We start from the raw sequence: 16438 nt of genomic DNA, 5'->3' as shown, positions 1-16438 counted from the left end.
CAGGGCTGTTGTTCCCTTCTTTACATACACTCCTGCTTTAGTTTGAAGCTCTCCAAACATCACTTCATTTAAACTCTACCTAACCTTCTTCTTTCTCCAATATCTTATAATAATCATGTCCTTTCCTGTGTTTGGTGGGGCACCCATGATTGCTCTGGCAAACGGTCTGCCTGGTTGCAGCAAATTAACAAACTTGGCTTTGTTGGGCTACAGGTTTGTCCCTGACAGTCTTTATCAGATAGCTTTATAAAAATATACATGCATGATACCACTGAAGAGCTCATTCTTTTTTCTTACTTGAGAAAAATCCACACTAGCTTTTACAAAAGATCTATCCATGTTGTTATGTGTAAATCTAATTCATTACTTCTTCTTCCTTTTTTTTGAGGAAGATTAGCCCTGAGCTAACTGCTGCCAATCCTCCTCTTTTTGCTGAGGAAGACTGGCCCTGAGCTCACATCCGTGCCCGTCTTCCTCTACTTTATACATGGGACGCCTACCACAGCATGGCGTGCCAAGCGGTGCTATGTCCGCACCCGGGATCCGAACTGGCGAACCCCAGGCCGCCAAAGTGGAAGGTGCACACTTAACCACTGCGCCACTGGGCTGGCCCCTAATTCATTACTTCTATTGACTGGATGGAATTTCATCTTAAAGCACATTCACACTCCCACACACCATATTTTTTATCCATTCTCCTAATAGTAGACCCCAGAGTTACCTCCACTTCCCTTGTGCTCCAAACAATGTGTTTCCTCTCATGCATGTCCTCATGTATTTTCTCCTGTGGACCTGCTTGAGAATTTTCTGGGATATGTATCTGAAGTACCACTGCTGGGATCTCAGGTGCACTGCCATAGTATTGCTAAGTACTGTCAGAATGGGAGCTCCAATTTACAGACTTGCCAGCACTTGATATAATTGTCTGCTTTCAAATGATTTCCAATTTGATGGGTATAAAGTGGTATTCCAGTTTTGTTCTGATTTGTATTTCTGTTACCTAACCAGGTTCGTTTTTGCCCACTGACCAGAAAGCCAAACACCGAGATGATGAGATTGCAGCAGAGAGAGGGTTTACTCACAAAGCAGCCAAGTGAGGAAGCGAGAGCGTGAGTCTCAAATTCGCTTCCCTGAAAATAAAGACTCAGGGATATTTATGGGATAGGGGGCAAGGTGGTCTGAAATGTGGAGAGAGGTGATTGGAGGTGAGGAGAGGTGAGGTCATTGATGATCTGTGCAAGCGTAGTCAGACTCCATGCCTCTTCATAGGACCCATGCTCACAAAATGGTGGCATTAGCAAGATCTGAGGGTGGAGTTTTTAGCCTCTTGATGTCTAAAGGTCACCTATTGGACATCTGCACGGGCCCCGTTGATGGGTTGGTGCTCTCAACCAGCCTGAAGTGGACAAGGGGTTCTAATTTCTGAAAAACAGCTCACATGCCCATTACCATGGTGACCCAGGCTCCAGGGAGATGCTATCTATAGGAGCCTCGTGGGAGTCAGAGAGCATATTGCCTAAGCAGCGCAGTTAACAATGGGTGGGTTAAACAGCTGAAAGCTATAATCAGTCATTGCAGAAAGGAAAAACCTTTACTACCTAGATACTTAATCGTCAATGGCTAACTCTCTGCCGGTTTCATTTCTTTGAGTACAAGTGAAGCCAAGCATATTTTCTGCGTTGATTGCCTATATATTTTGCTGCCATGAATTGCCTATTAATATTATTTTTCTCTTTAAGAAACTTGGCTTGGGGCCTGCCAGTGGCATGGTGGTTAAGTTTGCATACTCTTCTTTGGAGGCCCAGGTTTGTGGGTTCGGATCCCAGGTGTGGACCTACACATCGCTCATCAAGCCATGCTGTGGCAGGCGTCCCACATATAAAGTAGAGGAAGATGGGCACGGATGTTAGCTCAGGGCCAGTCTTCCTTAGCAAAAAGAGGAGGATTGGCAACAGATGTTAGCTCAGGGCTAATCTTCCTCACAAAAAAGAAAAATTAAAAGACTGGGCTTTCTGTTGTTAAACAAATAAAGCATAAGAGCTAGTCTTCGCCTACTTATAATTTATAATTAGGCAGAAATTAGGGAACAATGGAGTACTGTACTGTGTGGTACTTCCTGAAAGTGTGAAAGATAATCCTCTGAGATGAAAACTGTCATGGGCTGATGTTTTTAGAGGCAGCTGGGAGAGATTTGAAAGTATTGGGAAGATGTAAGTGGTGGAGGAGAGACAATGTCCCTTACTGTGGCAGGCAGCATGGACAAATGCCAGAAGAAGAAAGGTAGGTGGTGGTTCTTGAAAAAGCAAGGAGACCAGCTTCACTGGAGGATGTGGTTGGGGTAGTGGTAAATGTGGGTAAATAAGATTCAATCAGGAAGAGGGACTCGTAGGTCCCTGGGCAGAGAGCGAACATGGTCAAAAGTGGTTGCTATGGTTTGAATGTTTATGTCCCCCTTAATTCATGTGTTAAAGTCCTAACCCCGAAAGATAATAGTGTTGGGAGGTGCTAGGGCCGTGAGGACAGAGCTCTCATAAATGGGATTGGTGCCTTTGTGAAAGAGTCTCCAGAGGCTCCCTTGCCCCTTCCACCATGCGAGGACGCAGTGATAGCCTGCTGTAAACCAGGAGAGGGTGCTCACTTGACCGTGGTGGCGCCGCGATGCTGGACTCCCAGCTTCCAGAACTATGAGAAATAAATCTCCATTGCTTATAAGCTCCTCAGCCTGTGCTATTTGGTTATAGCAGCCTGAATGGACGAGGACAGTGGTGTTTTAGAAAGATCTGATTTTTCCCACGGCAAAGGGACTGAGAAGGTAGACCTGTGATTAGAACAGATTGTAGGTAAAAAGTGAATGTTTATTTGAGTTGAACAGAAAATATGTACTGAGGCGTTAGCATTGGAATTGAAAAAGAAAGGATAATTAGAAAGATTTAAGAAGGACACTATAAAAGCAATGGAAGAGTTAGTGATTGTTCTTAGCTTTTAGTCTGAGGGATTGGAAAAATAAAGATGATTTCATCCGAAATAGGATAGTTTGGAAGAGGAAATAAGCGACAGAGGAAAAGCATAAATTGCAACGGTGTTATATTTTAATTTCTTTACAGGGTATAAGGGGAGAGCATATTCTTCACAAATTCAGGATTTTTTCCTTTTTTTTTTTTTTTATCAGACTCTTTTCAGGCCCTATTTCCACCTTTTCTTTCTGGTTTTTCTAATCACTCTTTCTACACACAAACTCCCATTTATCAATTAAGCACTATTTAACAATTTCTCTCCATTCCTTTAAATCCTGAAAAGCACTAGCCCACCTTTGGTAAAACTCGCCATGTTTTCATGATAGTTGAACACTAGATTAAAAAACGATGACTTTACCAAATGATACATTTTATTATAGCAATCGATTTACGCCCGGTTTGCTGAATGCATCTGTGTTGTAGGCTTTTTGGCTAATAGAATTTGTTAAAACCCTCTCAGCAAAGGGCTGTGACGATGACCATCTTCTGGGACTTGGAAATAGGCTTCTGATACAGACCTTAATGTGTTATATACTAATGGCACTTATTAGAATGGGATTCCACACGTACCATCACTTCCGACATCAGCCTGGCTTTTTCAGCCCCCTCACAGCATGAGACTTTGGTAATTATGCTAATGTTCACTGATTCATGAGGACAAGTTCCTAAAGTGCGCTTAATTAACTTGGAGATTTTGTAAACAGCCGTACACGGAGGTTCTGCAAATTGTAGGGATATGTCAGTCTGACACGTGTACAGTCTGCCTCCTAACCTCATCACTTTTTACTAAAGCTGAAAACAACGAGAAGCTCAGATCTGGTACCTTTTGAAGCAAATGCTCGGGGACGATCTTATTCCCCCTGTCGTCATCTGTTGAGCCCCGTGACTAGGTAGATTGTTGCCTTTTACATCAGTATGAGGGAAAATATTAAAGTTTGTTTCTTTAGCAAAGGGTACAATTTTTCCAACTGTTTCTGCAGTGTGATTTTGCCCATGGGTTTCTTGGTCCTGCTGACCAGCATTCCTCTCCAGGGGACGCTTCTGTGTCAGATTTCACATCCATTTTCTCTGCTGCCTTTTAGTCCCAGCTGCTGGGTTGATTTGATATTTGAATTACTCATCACCCTCCTTTGACTGCAAATCACCTGACTTTTGACATTTTATTAAAATCTCATACTCCCCTACAAGTAAGAGAGACTATTCATACACACAGAACATTTAACCAAGACTAACAGTGCCATCCAAGCCTTTAACACACACAAAGATTTAAGAGAAAAGGTTAGGGATTTACTTCAGAGCCAAGACCAAGCTAATCAAAATGGAAGGAAGAAACATCGTCAAGAAAGAACAGAAGAAGAAAAAAAAACCCTACAACATACAGTAAGGAGAAACACCAACTGCACAAAGCTAATGACAACAGAGAATAGGGACGGTTTTTTAATAATCTTCTTATTACCACTGCTTAAGATCACACCCTCAGAGAAGTCCTAGAAACTAAGCCAGGGATTTGCCTGTGGTTTCTCAACGGTCCTGGCAAGGTCCTTTCCTCTCATTAATTTAAGCTGCAATCTTGGGTACAGTGTCTTTGGGAACTAGCCGGAATACACCCGAAGATAATCACACGTTTATTGCTTAGCCTTTTCTTTGACTTCAATCGTCAGGACCTCTTCCCCGGCCTCGGCAGAAGCAGCCATGCTGATGATGAGTGACTGACAGCTAGTTTCTCTGGGTAAGGCTGCCCTGCTAGTCGACCGGGGCGCTTCCTCTGCTGAGGCAGAACTTGCTCTGCGTTTAGACCCATCCAGTGTTTTCTCTGCTGACTCTCTTCCTTTATCTTCATGTTCTTTTTCTTTACCCTCTCCTCCTTCAGAGTTTTCACTTTTTTTCTGAAAGAAGCAGTTACAAAGAATTGGCACTGGAATCATCATCAAGGACATTGGACTCTTTTGATTAACGTACAATGGCTAAGGACCACCACCGTGCCAGACCATCCAAATTAAGCTGATATGGGAATCATGTCTGCATGACTGCATCCGACGATCATTGAACTAAGTTTTCTGACGCTCTGCAGAATGGGGCCGAGCTGCCACACCTGACTGATGGCTTTAGTCTAGCAGCAGTTTGTCCCTGCCAAGGAATTCTCTTCCTACTGGTCCTTGTGCTCTCCAAATAATTAGACTTAGTGCTCAGGACTCTTTGCTTTTGCTTTTTAAATATTTACTTATTTTATGAAGATGAAATTTTAAATATTTATTTTTTAATAAAAAAGCATTAACCAAATGCCATAAAAATACTATAAAAAGTATAGTTTTCCTCTTGTATAAGCTTGTGGGAGAACCTCAGAGAGAAACCCATCTATCTTTCCTTGTATAGTCTTCTCCATTCATCCCACGGGTGCCTCAGTTTTAGGACCTTTTGTGTTTAGTATCATCTACAGAAATTTCATAGTAGAAAACATACCACACTCTTTGCTGCTGATGCCTGGTATCCATTTGAGAGAGGCCTATACAAGGGATGAGTGTGCACGTAGGAAGTCGAGAACCTCACTTAACACGTTGACTCGCATATTTCTCTACCCCATCCATCTTTTACACAAATTGCTATTACTACACTGATGCAAATGAGGCATTTGGTTTACGCTGAATCCCTAAATTTCACCACAGGGTCGTGTGTGTGGAGAAGGAAGAGGCAAGTTCTAGTCTCTTGCGTGTGACTGACTTTGTAATATTTGCTCTACCGGTCTTCTGGAAGACCCACAGCTGCCCAATTCTCACCGTTTCAGAGACAACATTCAGAAAACAGGAAGCCCTGTTTTGTTTCTCAGTATCTGCCCTCATAGGCTTACTATGAGAATCAAACAAATGTGAAAAAAAAGAGAGAAAAACAATGCCATTTGAGTTTCTTGACATTTCTAGATTGGGAGGCTGCTCAGTGTAGGCCTGGAAGTCTGGAGAGCTGAGGAATAGTTTCTGCTCTGTCACTGACTGTGATCTTAGCCAAATAGATGGAGCTGGATCTCCCTTTCTTCATCTATAACACGAAGGGCTTGAACGAAACCTCCGAGGTCATTTCTGGCCTTAAACATTTGTGATATATAATTGATTATTTGTGAAAATGTTCACTGGCTCGTTGTTAAAATGTGTTATATATTTAGAGGCATATATATATGTTTATACACATACATTTGATTCTCATTATTCATGGCAGTTTTGTTCTATAAAGCTGCCATGAGCACTGAATTAGCAAATCCTGAACCATTGCTCCTGGGAATAATGCAGGATTAGGTTCCACCGAGCCTCTGGCCACAACATTTTTGTCATCTGATCAATGCACAACCTTGTTTTCTGTGTATTTCTGTTTACAGACACTTATTTAATATACATTGTTGACTCGCTACGTGGAACTCTCGGCCACCAGCACTATAACTCACGCATGAACGAAGCTCATCTAAGGCGTGTGTTTTCTCTGTGAGGCACGTCAGAGCACCTTGGTGCTCAGGGACACTAGACAGCACTTCAGCACCGTGCTTAGGGGCCATTTGCAACAGCAGATAAAAAAAGAAGCACAAAAATGCAAAAAATATAGCAGTTAAATAGACCACGAAAGGTCACTTGTTTACAATGTGAGACTGAAATCAGAAGGCAGAGCAGCTCCTGGCCCAGCCTGAGCTGGGAACGTAAGCATCGAGCCAGTAAAATTTTTCGCTGCTCTGCACATGTATGTCTGCAGATGACCACAAAAGCACCCGGAGTATTGATTTTGAGGTTACACATAGATTTTAGTGAGTAGGCAGATTTGCAAATGTAGAATCCACAAATAATGAGGGTCAACTGTGTTTATATATACATGTATGTTAAAATCATCTATGATAAACCCATGAGATTAAACGTGATATATGGGGAGACCGTTTCAATGATAATAAGTGCTACACATAAAGCAGTAATTATTTGCATCCGATGAATCCATATCATCCCAGTGTCTGAAACGGGATGGAGGTGGGAGCCGGTCTGGGTACACTGAGTCTGGCGGTCTCTCTGATAAGCCCTCCACTCCCCCTGCCAGGCACTTACCTGAACAGTTTGTTCTCTCTTCAGTTTGAGCAGTCTTGAGAGATCTGGCTTTTCCGAGCCCCCCAGGAGAGCTTTAAACATTTTGGGGGTCTCTTGCTTTGGAGGGAAGAGAAGGGCAAGTCCTTTTCTTGGAGGGGTGGCCTCTGCGGCCGGACCCTTTTTCTTGAGAAGCACTCTGTGGACAGGAGAGAAAGGCTATTTTAGATGACATGGTGAGAGTTCTGGAAAAACCTCCAAATCTGTGAAGTTTTCAACGCAGAACTGCATAGACAGTTGTTGAGAAAGCTGTTCACCGCCATCAAAATACAGTCCTCCTCTTAGATTTTAGGAGGCAAAACCAGCTCCTTTCTAATAGGGTTCTAGAGGCTGTACCTGGCTTTCTTCATGAGCAGCTTCTCAGAGTCTGGATAATGCACCAGAATCTTTTGCAGGGTCTTTTTGTCCAGAGTTAAAAGATTGGCAAACCCATGGGCCACCACGTTGGCAGTTCGACGGTTCCCTCCTCTTGCTGCCAGAAGGCTGTAAGAGAGAAAAGTGAATCTTTGCCGGCAGGCTCGCTCTCCCTCCACCAAAATCTTTTAAAGAACAGAAATCAAATATTATAACCACTGACACTGCCTCAGGGATCATTTCCTGCAGGTGGGAGAGTCAAGTTGTGGTGGCCAGACAAGTGGCAACAGTTTCCAACGTGTTTTGTCTCTCTCCCCTCAGATTGAGGACTTGTAGCCATCAGTGCCCATGAGTCTTCATCCCAGATTCCGGGAGCTCAGAACCTCTGTGCACTGGGGATCTCCCCTGCTCCCCTGGATTCCCTTTGCATCCTCCCCATCCTCTTTGCTCCTCAGGAAGCTGACCTCTGTGCGCTTGCCCTCTCGCATTCCTTTGGGTTCAGCCAATGGGAAGTACCAGTAGGAAGTCAGAGAGCAGGAGGAGAGTGGGGTTGGAGCATTTATTCCCTTGTCCTTGCCCTGCCGGGCCCGAGGTGAGCAGCGGCTGCAGCTCTCTACCTACATCCACAGCTCCTAATGTGGGGCCATCTCTTAGAAGCACAACTCCCATAGCTCTTTCTGGGTTCTGGTAACGTCCCCTCCCCTTGTTCCCTTCAGGGCTTGCTCTGGGAACAGCTCCCTTGCTGCTGCTAGCTTCAGGATGCATCGCCATCCCTTGTTGGGTACTCTGAGATTTTCCTTCACTTTGTCAATAATTACTCTATTAAACTCTTCTTAGTTACGTTGCTTGAGTGTACCTTCTGTTTTCTGCTTTGGCTTTGACTGATACAGCTTTGAAATCAAATCTTTTTTTTTTTTTTGCTTGAGGAAGATTGTCCTTGAGCTATTCCTCTATTTCGTGTGTGGGACGCCACCACAGCATGGCTCAACAAGCAGTAAGTATGTCCGCCCCTGGGATCCAAACCCGTGAACCCTGGGCCGCTGAAGTGGAGTGCTTGAGCTTAACTGCTACACCATGGGGCTGGCCCCTGAAATCAAATCTTAATGATGCCCTGTTTACGTCTGGTAAATTCAACCTCTTCCTCTACTTAACTCCCAAATCATCTTGTTTCTCACTATCGTAAACTGCTCTGTAGTATAGTCATTCACATGCAACTTCCCACACAGAATGTCGTTGACTTTCTGGGCTTTATATCTCTCAGACACATAGTTGGGCATTTTGCATTTGGGAAGTGACCAACGAGTAGTTCGAAAATAAATGAACACACAAACGAATAAAAGAAATGGATACAAATTCTATCATTCAGCAATAATCTGGAAAATAAGGGTTGGTCTTTAAAACCGAGACAATAAAAATCACATTTCAAACGTTTAAAAAAACGCTACAGGTTCTGTCTTGGAAAGATAACACAATAGGTAGAATCTCTTGGAGTGAACCAGTTAGAAACAGAGGAAAAGGCTCATATTAATAAAAACACAGTCTCTAGGGGTGAAAAGGAAAGAGAAAACATCCTGGCAGTAGGAGTGTTCACACTTTCACAATGCTACCTTGGGGGCAATGAGATTGAGAAGCTGCCTGGGTCCTAGGCCTGAAGATTTATACCAGACAATGTGCACTTTTTCCGGCTGTTGTTGGGAAAGGGAACATTCCGACTGGCTGTTAACTGTAAAAAACTAACACAGGGTTTCAGCTCTATCATGTAAAGAGCTTGGAGGTTGTCACTCCTGAACTTACAACAAGAAAAAGCTGGACAAACTGAAAATGGACGACCTTTCTTGAGCCCCTCAGAGGACTGAGGTGTCAAGGGAAACCCCATGCAAATCTGGAGAGAGAGGTGAATCCAGACAGCCACGGCCAGACCTGCCGTCCCTGGAACAGGAGCCTGGGAGCCATGACTCGTAGGAAGACTTAAATGGTAGTGTTGACAAATTGCTGCAGGCTGAGAGAGGGCCATCAGGGAAGCGAGAAACTCCTGGGGGCCACAATTATGGGGACACTGATACTTTTATGGGTTTTACCTTGAAAATCCCCACCAGGTTCTCATGGTTAAGAGCCAAGACAGATCTGCTTTTGGCTCCCACAGTGGGAGGGGATGATTAATTATTGTGAAATACACCCAGCGCTTATTTGTTCTCCCTAACAAAGCCCTCCTATCCAGGGCAAAGGACTACCAGTGCCTTATCTCCCACCCCGGTCCCCTCTAGCCTTTCTGTCCTACCTAAGGGGGATGAGAAGCCAGGAAACACTTGTGGAGGTCACATCCCAGGGACGCAGATCCACTAAGAGACTGACATTTAATCATAAGATTATACATCTCCCCTATACCTTACCACCATACCAAGGGGCTCCAGGATAATGAGAGTGGATCATAGCTGCAAGATGCAGACTTGCAGGAGGAGGAGTACTGAGGGAAGGCCAAGGTCAACAGGGAGAACAGGGCACCAGAGAAATTCGAAAGCTCTGGACCTACAGCTGCAGCAAACATTAACTACGGCCCAGCTCCTTAGCCAGATTAACATAAAGCCTCAAGCTGAAGACCTGTTTACCACAGTTCCGACTACCCATTACATCATGCACAGATTTCAACAGAAAATTACAAAGCATGCTGAAAGGCAAGAAAAATACAGTTTGAAGAGACAAAGAAAGCATTAGAACCAGACTGAGAGCTGACACAGATGTTGGAATTACCACACAAAGAATTTAAAATAACTATGATCAATGTGTTAAGGGATCTAATGAAAAAAGCAGATATTATACAAGAAGAGATGGGTAATGTAAGTGGAGAGAGAGATATTCTAAGACACATTCAAAATAACTCGTTGGAAATCAAAAACACACTAACAGAAATGAAGAATGACTTTGACGCACACATCAGTAGACTGGACATGGCCAAGAAAAGAATAGATGAGCTTGAGCATAGGTCAACAGAAAGATCTTAGACTGCAATGCAAAGAGAAAACAAGAATTAAAAAAAAAGAACAGAACATCCAGAACCGTGGGGCAATTTCAAAAAATATAAGTATCATATATATGATATGTGCATCAGCATACATAATCAAACACGTTGTTGTTACTATTATTTTGAACAAACTGTTAGATCAAATAAGAATAAGAAAAAGAAAAGTTTTTATTTTACTTTCACTTATTCCTTCTTAGATGCTCTTCCTTTCTTTATGTAGATCCGAGTTTCTGATCTATATTATTTTCTTTCTCTCTAAATTACTTTTTAAAATATTATTTGCAAGCTGGGTCTACTGGCAACAAGTTCCCTCAATTTTTGTTTGTCTGAGAAAGTCTCTATTTCTCCTTCACTTTTGAAGGATAATTTCACAGGTGCAGAATTCTAAGTTGGTGGGTTTTTTCTCTCAATTTAAATACTCCACTTTACTCTTTTCTTACTTTCATGGTTTCTGGGAAGTAGGATGTAATTCTTATCTTTGCTCCTCTATAGATAAGGTGTTTTTTTCCTTTGGCTTCTTTCAGGATTTTTTCTTTATCTTTGATTTTCTGTAATGTGAAAATGATATGCCGAGCTGTAGTTTTTTTGGCATTTACCCTGCTTGGTGTTCTCTGAGCTTGCTGGATCTGTGGTTTCATGTCTGACATTAATTTTGTAGAAATTCTCAGTCATTATTGTTTCAAGTGTTTCTTTTGTTCCTTTCTCTCTTTCTTCTCCTTCTGATAGTCCCATTATGCGTATATCACGCATTTGTAGTTGTCCCACAGTCCTTGGCTTTCTGTTCTGTTTTTTTCAGTCTGTGGTCTCTTGCTTTTTGGTTGCTGAGGATTCTAGTGATGTATCCTGCAGCCCAGAGACTCTTTCCTCAGCCACGTCCAGTCTGCTAAGCCCATCAAAGGCATTCTTCATCTCTGTCACAGTGTTTTTTCATCTCTAGCCTTTCTTTTAAAATTTTTCCTAGGATTTCTATCTCTCTGCTTACACTGTCCATCTCTTCTTACATACTGTCTGCTTTGTCCGTTAGAGCCCTTAGCACATTAATCATAGTTGTTTTAAATTCTTGGTCTGGAAATTCCCACATCCCTGCCATGTGTGGTTCCGATGCTTGCTCCACCTCTTCAGACTATGTTTTTTAGCTTTAAGTATGCCTTGTAATTTTTTCTCGATTGCTGGATATGGTGTACTGCATAAAATGAACTGCTGTAAAGAGACCTTTAGTGATGTAGTGGTGAGGTGTGGGGAGAGGAAACATTCTGTGGTCCTGTGATGAGGTCTCAGTCCTTTAGCGAGCCTGTGCCTCTGGGCCGTGAGCTTCACCAATGTTCCTCAGTTTTTTCTCCCCTCTTAGGTGGGGCAGGATGACTAGTGTGGACTGGCGTTGGATATTTTCCTTCCCCAGGTCAGTTAAGAGGCTCTGGTTAACTAGTTTCCCCTGAGGGCAGATCTTGTTAAGAACAGAGTGTGCTGGTGTGTTTCCAAACGGTTCCTCTTCCCCTCCCCTGCCAGAAACACAAAGGGATTTTTCTCTGATATTTATTATGGGATGCAGTGGAGCTCCTGGAGGTCAATCTCACCATACTGTGCAGGCTCCTCCCATAACTGGTCCCGTGGAGGGTTTGACTCTCAGAGTCAGTTCAGTTCAGGTTTCTCGCCCAGCGCTGGTCCCTGCACTGGTTTCTGCCACGAGCCTCTGCTCTGGTGGCTGCGGTTCCCTGCATTTGCCTGTCAGTCTCTCCAATTTTGGGGCAGCGGTTTGCCCTGTTTTCTCCCCTGTCTTATGGATCCAAGAAGAGTTGTTGATTTTTTGGTCTGTTCAGCTTTTTACTTAGTGATAGGATGGAATGGTGGCATCTAGGCTCCTTACATGTGAAACCAAAAACTGCAAAAGGTATAAAACATATGTAATTGGAATACTAGCCAGCTTACGATTCAGCACTCTCACCTCTGCGATCCGAGTTCATTTCCCAGTCAGGAAACAATACCACTCATCTGTCAGTTGTCATACTGTGGTGGCTGCGTGTTGCTGTGATGCTGAAAGCTATGTCACTGGTCTTTCAAAACAGCAGGGTCACCCATGGGGGACAGGTTTCAGCAGAGTTTCCACACTAAGACAGTCTAGGAAGAAGGACCTGGCCACCTACTTACAAAAAGTTAGCCATGAAAACTCTATGAAAAGCAGAAAAGCATGTCTAATTTAGCACTGAAAGGTGAGAGATGGCACAAAAAGACTGTGCAGGGTTCCACTCTGCTGTACACAGGGTCTCTAGGCGTCGGAATTGGCTTGATGAAACTAACGACAACAACAGCTGGAATACGAGAAGAAGAGAAATGAGAAAATGGAGGAGAAGGAGGACTTGAGGTAATAATGGCCAAGAACTTTCCAAAATTAATAACACCAAACCACAGAGCCTGGAAGCTCAGAGAATACCAAGCCGAATACCAAAAGTACTATTCCTGGGCATATCATACTCAAAGAGAAACAAAGACAAAGAGAAAATGTTGAAAGGAACCAGAGGGTGGGGAAACACCTTATCTACAGAGGAACAAGGGTGAGATTCATAGCAGCCTCTCCATCAGAAACCATGCCAGTAAGCGTGACATATAAAGTGTTGAAAGAAACAAAATCACAACGTAGAATTCTGCGTCCAGTGAAATTGCCTTTCAAAAGTGAAGGAGAGATAAAGACTTTATCAGAAAAATAACAACTGAGGGACTTCGTCATTAACAGCCCTACTCTGCCAGAAGCGTTGAAAGAAGTTCTTCAGGAAGAAGGAAAATTATATAAGTTAGAAACTCAAGTCTACATAAAGAATGGAAGAACATTGGAGAAGGAATAAATAGAAGTAAAATAAAACTAAAATCTTGGCTTTTTTGAATTCTTAATTATCGAAGGGTAACTTTAATAAAGCAACAATGCATTGGGTGATTATGGCACATGGATAAATGAAATGAGTGACATTGTGTCTTAAGGGCTGACGGGGAAGAACTGGAAATACTCTGTTCTGAGGGGCCAGCACACACGTGAATTCTATAGTGTTACGTAAAGGTAGACAGGTTAGTTTAAAACGTATATTGCAAACTCTAGGGCAACCACGAAAATCTTTTGAAAAGAAGTGTAATTGGTATGCTGAGAAAGGCGAGAAAGTGGAATCATCTAAAATGCTCCATTAAAACCAGAGAAGGCAGAAAAAGAGGAGGAAAAAACCCTAATGTGAGGCCACCTTAAGGCATCAACAAGGCCTCTCGCCAGCACTTAGCATTAAACTTGGGTCCAGGACCATCCAGGCCACTTAAGAATGAAATTACTCCTCCAAGACAGAAAGCACAAACTTGGAATCCATAAATATTGACCACGTTAATGCCTGCTTATTTCGCTCAATGATTTCACATTTTAAATTTCTTGCTCCATGACAAAACTCACTTGCTTTTTAGTTCTTTCCTGAGGTTCTCCCCAGGACAAGCTCAGCCTTCACCGTTTTTTTTTTTTAAGAAGAGAAGTGAATTTTACTCTATCCATCTATCTATCAGTCATCACAATCATCTTTTCAATCATTCATCTACCTGACTCCCCGTCCATGTCCCTGCCTGTCTCTCTGTGAGACGAATGTCACTATGGGAAGGACAATGACCAGACGGGCCTATTTCGTTCTCCTCCCTGCATCCTTGGACGCAGGGTGATCCAGTAGTTGGGCAGGACTAGATGACATTGTGGAGCTTAATTTGGACCTGAGGATGTCTCTGTGTGTGTCAGACTGTGAGAGAACAGAAATAACATATTTAAATGTCAGGTTATTTTCAGATTTCTCAGGCTTTAATTAAACTTGCCTACAGGTTACACGTTTGGAGAGCTTGATGAGTTTTTGAACGGAAGAAATAATCTGCCTGCCAGATGGATTTTGCCCAAACTCTCAGCAATGTTTAAAATAGCATCTTTTTTTTTCCTCCTGTCCACAAAATGCTTCTTCTGCAGCATTCCACCAATGGAAAGTTTCACTCATTAAACAGCTTAGTAAGAAGGTCCCTAAATATTCCAACCCTTTCTGAGAGAGCACGTGCTGGAGGAAAAATAGCTGAGGGTAAGGGTAAGTGTCCATGGGTCGAAAACATTGAACAGAGCCATGGCCGGGAAACAAAAGAATGGGTTCTAATTCTGGATCCACCTCTGTTTGCTGTGACCCTAGACAATAACTTGAGGACCTTTTTGATTTTCACTCCAATCAATCAGTATTTATTGAGAACCTACCGTGTATTCAGCACAGCGACGGAAAGGAGGACTAAAGGAGGGTTATTGAAGCGTGGGATGGTTCTGTGGAAAGGATACAGACTTTGGAACCGGATAACTCTACCATTTTTTAAGTGTATTTCTGAGCAGTTACTTAATCTCGCTTTTAGGAAACAAGGTCATCTTGTAGTACCTACTATAGGTCTCTGATCATCTTTAAGGAAAAATAAGCATTTATAGACTCCTGATATTTAATTATGAAGAAAGTGCTATTACGTAAAATTTCTGGCTGAGAAGTTTTAAAGTCTAATTTGTGGTATGTAATTGTAACAATTAACAATAAGTGTAATAGCTTTGTATTACTTAGGGTTCTCCAGAGAAACAGAACCAATAGGAAGTATGTGGATATACATATATATTTACCGAGAGAGGGTTATTATAGAAATTGGCTCCTGTGGTTATAGAGGCCGAGAACCCCCCAGTCTGCCGTCCGCGAGCTGGAGATCCAGCATCGCTGGCGGTGTAATTCATTCCTAGTCCAAAGGCCTGAGAAGAGAAGGGAGGAGCATGTGGCATAAGTCCAGGCCTGGGTCCAAAAGCCCAAGAACCAGGAGCACTGATGTCTGCTGTCTGAGGGCGGAAGACAGATGTCTCAGTTCAAGCAGAGGGTGAATTTGCCCTGCCTCCATCTTTTTGTTCCTTTCAGGCCCTCAGCAGATCGGATGACCCCATCCCCATCGGTAAGGATGATCTTTACTCAGTCTACTGATTCAAATGCTACACGCCTCCCAAAACACCCTCACAGACACACCCAGAAACAATGTTGTATCAGCTATCTAGGCTTCCCTTAGCCTGGTGACATAAAGTTAACCATCATGGTGCGAGTGTGCCAAAAGCGGCTGAGTGAACGAGGGCAGCTGTGCGAATGTCAGAGAGAGGACGTATATTCAGTGTGGGAGGGCCTGTGTGTGCCAACCTCTGTAAGAGTCAGGGATAAGTAGCAACATGGGGGTTACATGCACACATATACATATATACATATACACACGTTATGCGTGTGATATACACATGCTTATTCACATATACATAGATACTAAGAAACGAAATCTCCATTGAGTAACTTGCCCTGAGTCACACAGCTCACAAGTTGTGGAGTTGGAATGCAAACCTAGACAGACTTCTTAAACACAGAATGATTAATGCTTTGACAACTGTAAAAAATGAGAATGTTTCCCGAAATAAAGAAGTTTCTAGTCTAAAAGGATTTTTTTTTTCCTGTAGAATTATTTCCTAGAATAGAAGTAAAACTAACTCTGAATACTATCGATGGAAAGAGTATCACCCCCAAGGCCGAGTGAGAGATGAAAACTTCAAATGCCTGTCCTTGTTAAGCAAATTTCCAACTGGATTATACTGGAGGGCATGAGGCTAGATCACCAGGGTAGACTTTTTCTGAGATATTCTTTTATTCTTTTCAATGTCATTGGAAACACTTTGTGGCTTGACAATTTTTACCTCTTCACTAAAAATAAATTCTGAGAAAACTTTTGCAGGTGAGTAAATGTGAGAGGGGGTTCCGGCGTGGCCCCTGCCAGGCGCTCTCTCTGCGGACACTTTGATGTTCCTAAAATACTGCAAGGCAGACACACGGTAGCCTGGAACATTTTTTGTAAAATAGTTTGAGGAAAATCTGTAGGCACGGATTTTTATCAGAGTCAAGCGT

At 42.8% G+C, this 16438-nt stretch overlaps 1 protein-coding gene across 1 annotated transcript in view; it reads right to left on the bottom strand.

Annotated features, from left to right (window-relative positions):
- Positions 1–3858: 3858 nt before the first annotated feature.
- CNGB3 (cyclic nucleotide gated channel subunit beta 3) overlaps positions 3859–16438 on the bottom strand; it is a 127624-nt gene continuing 115044 nt past the window's right edge. Inside the window, exons 16-18 of the mRNA XM_023648355.2 lie at positions 7457–7603; positions 7085–7259; positions 3859–4900 (exon numbers count right to left, since the gene is read on the bottom strand). Coding sequence (XP_023504123.2) covers positions 4640–4900; positions 7085–7259; positions 7457–7603 — 583 coding nt within the window. The 3' untranslated portion in view covers positions 3859–4639. The remainder of the gene's footprint in view (positions 4901–7084; positions 7260–7456; positions 7604–16438) is intronic.

This window comes from Equus caballus, chromosome 9 (assembly GCF_041296265.1).
Source record: "Equus caballus isolate H_3958 breed thoroughbred chromosome 9, TB-T2T, whole genome shotgun sequence".
NCBI classification, from domain to species: domain Eukaryota; kingdom Metazoa; phylum Chordata; class Mammalia; order Perissodactyla; family Equidae; genus Equus; species Equus caballus.
This window is presented reverse-complemented; position numbering and strand designations above follow the sequence as displayed.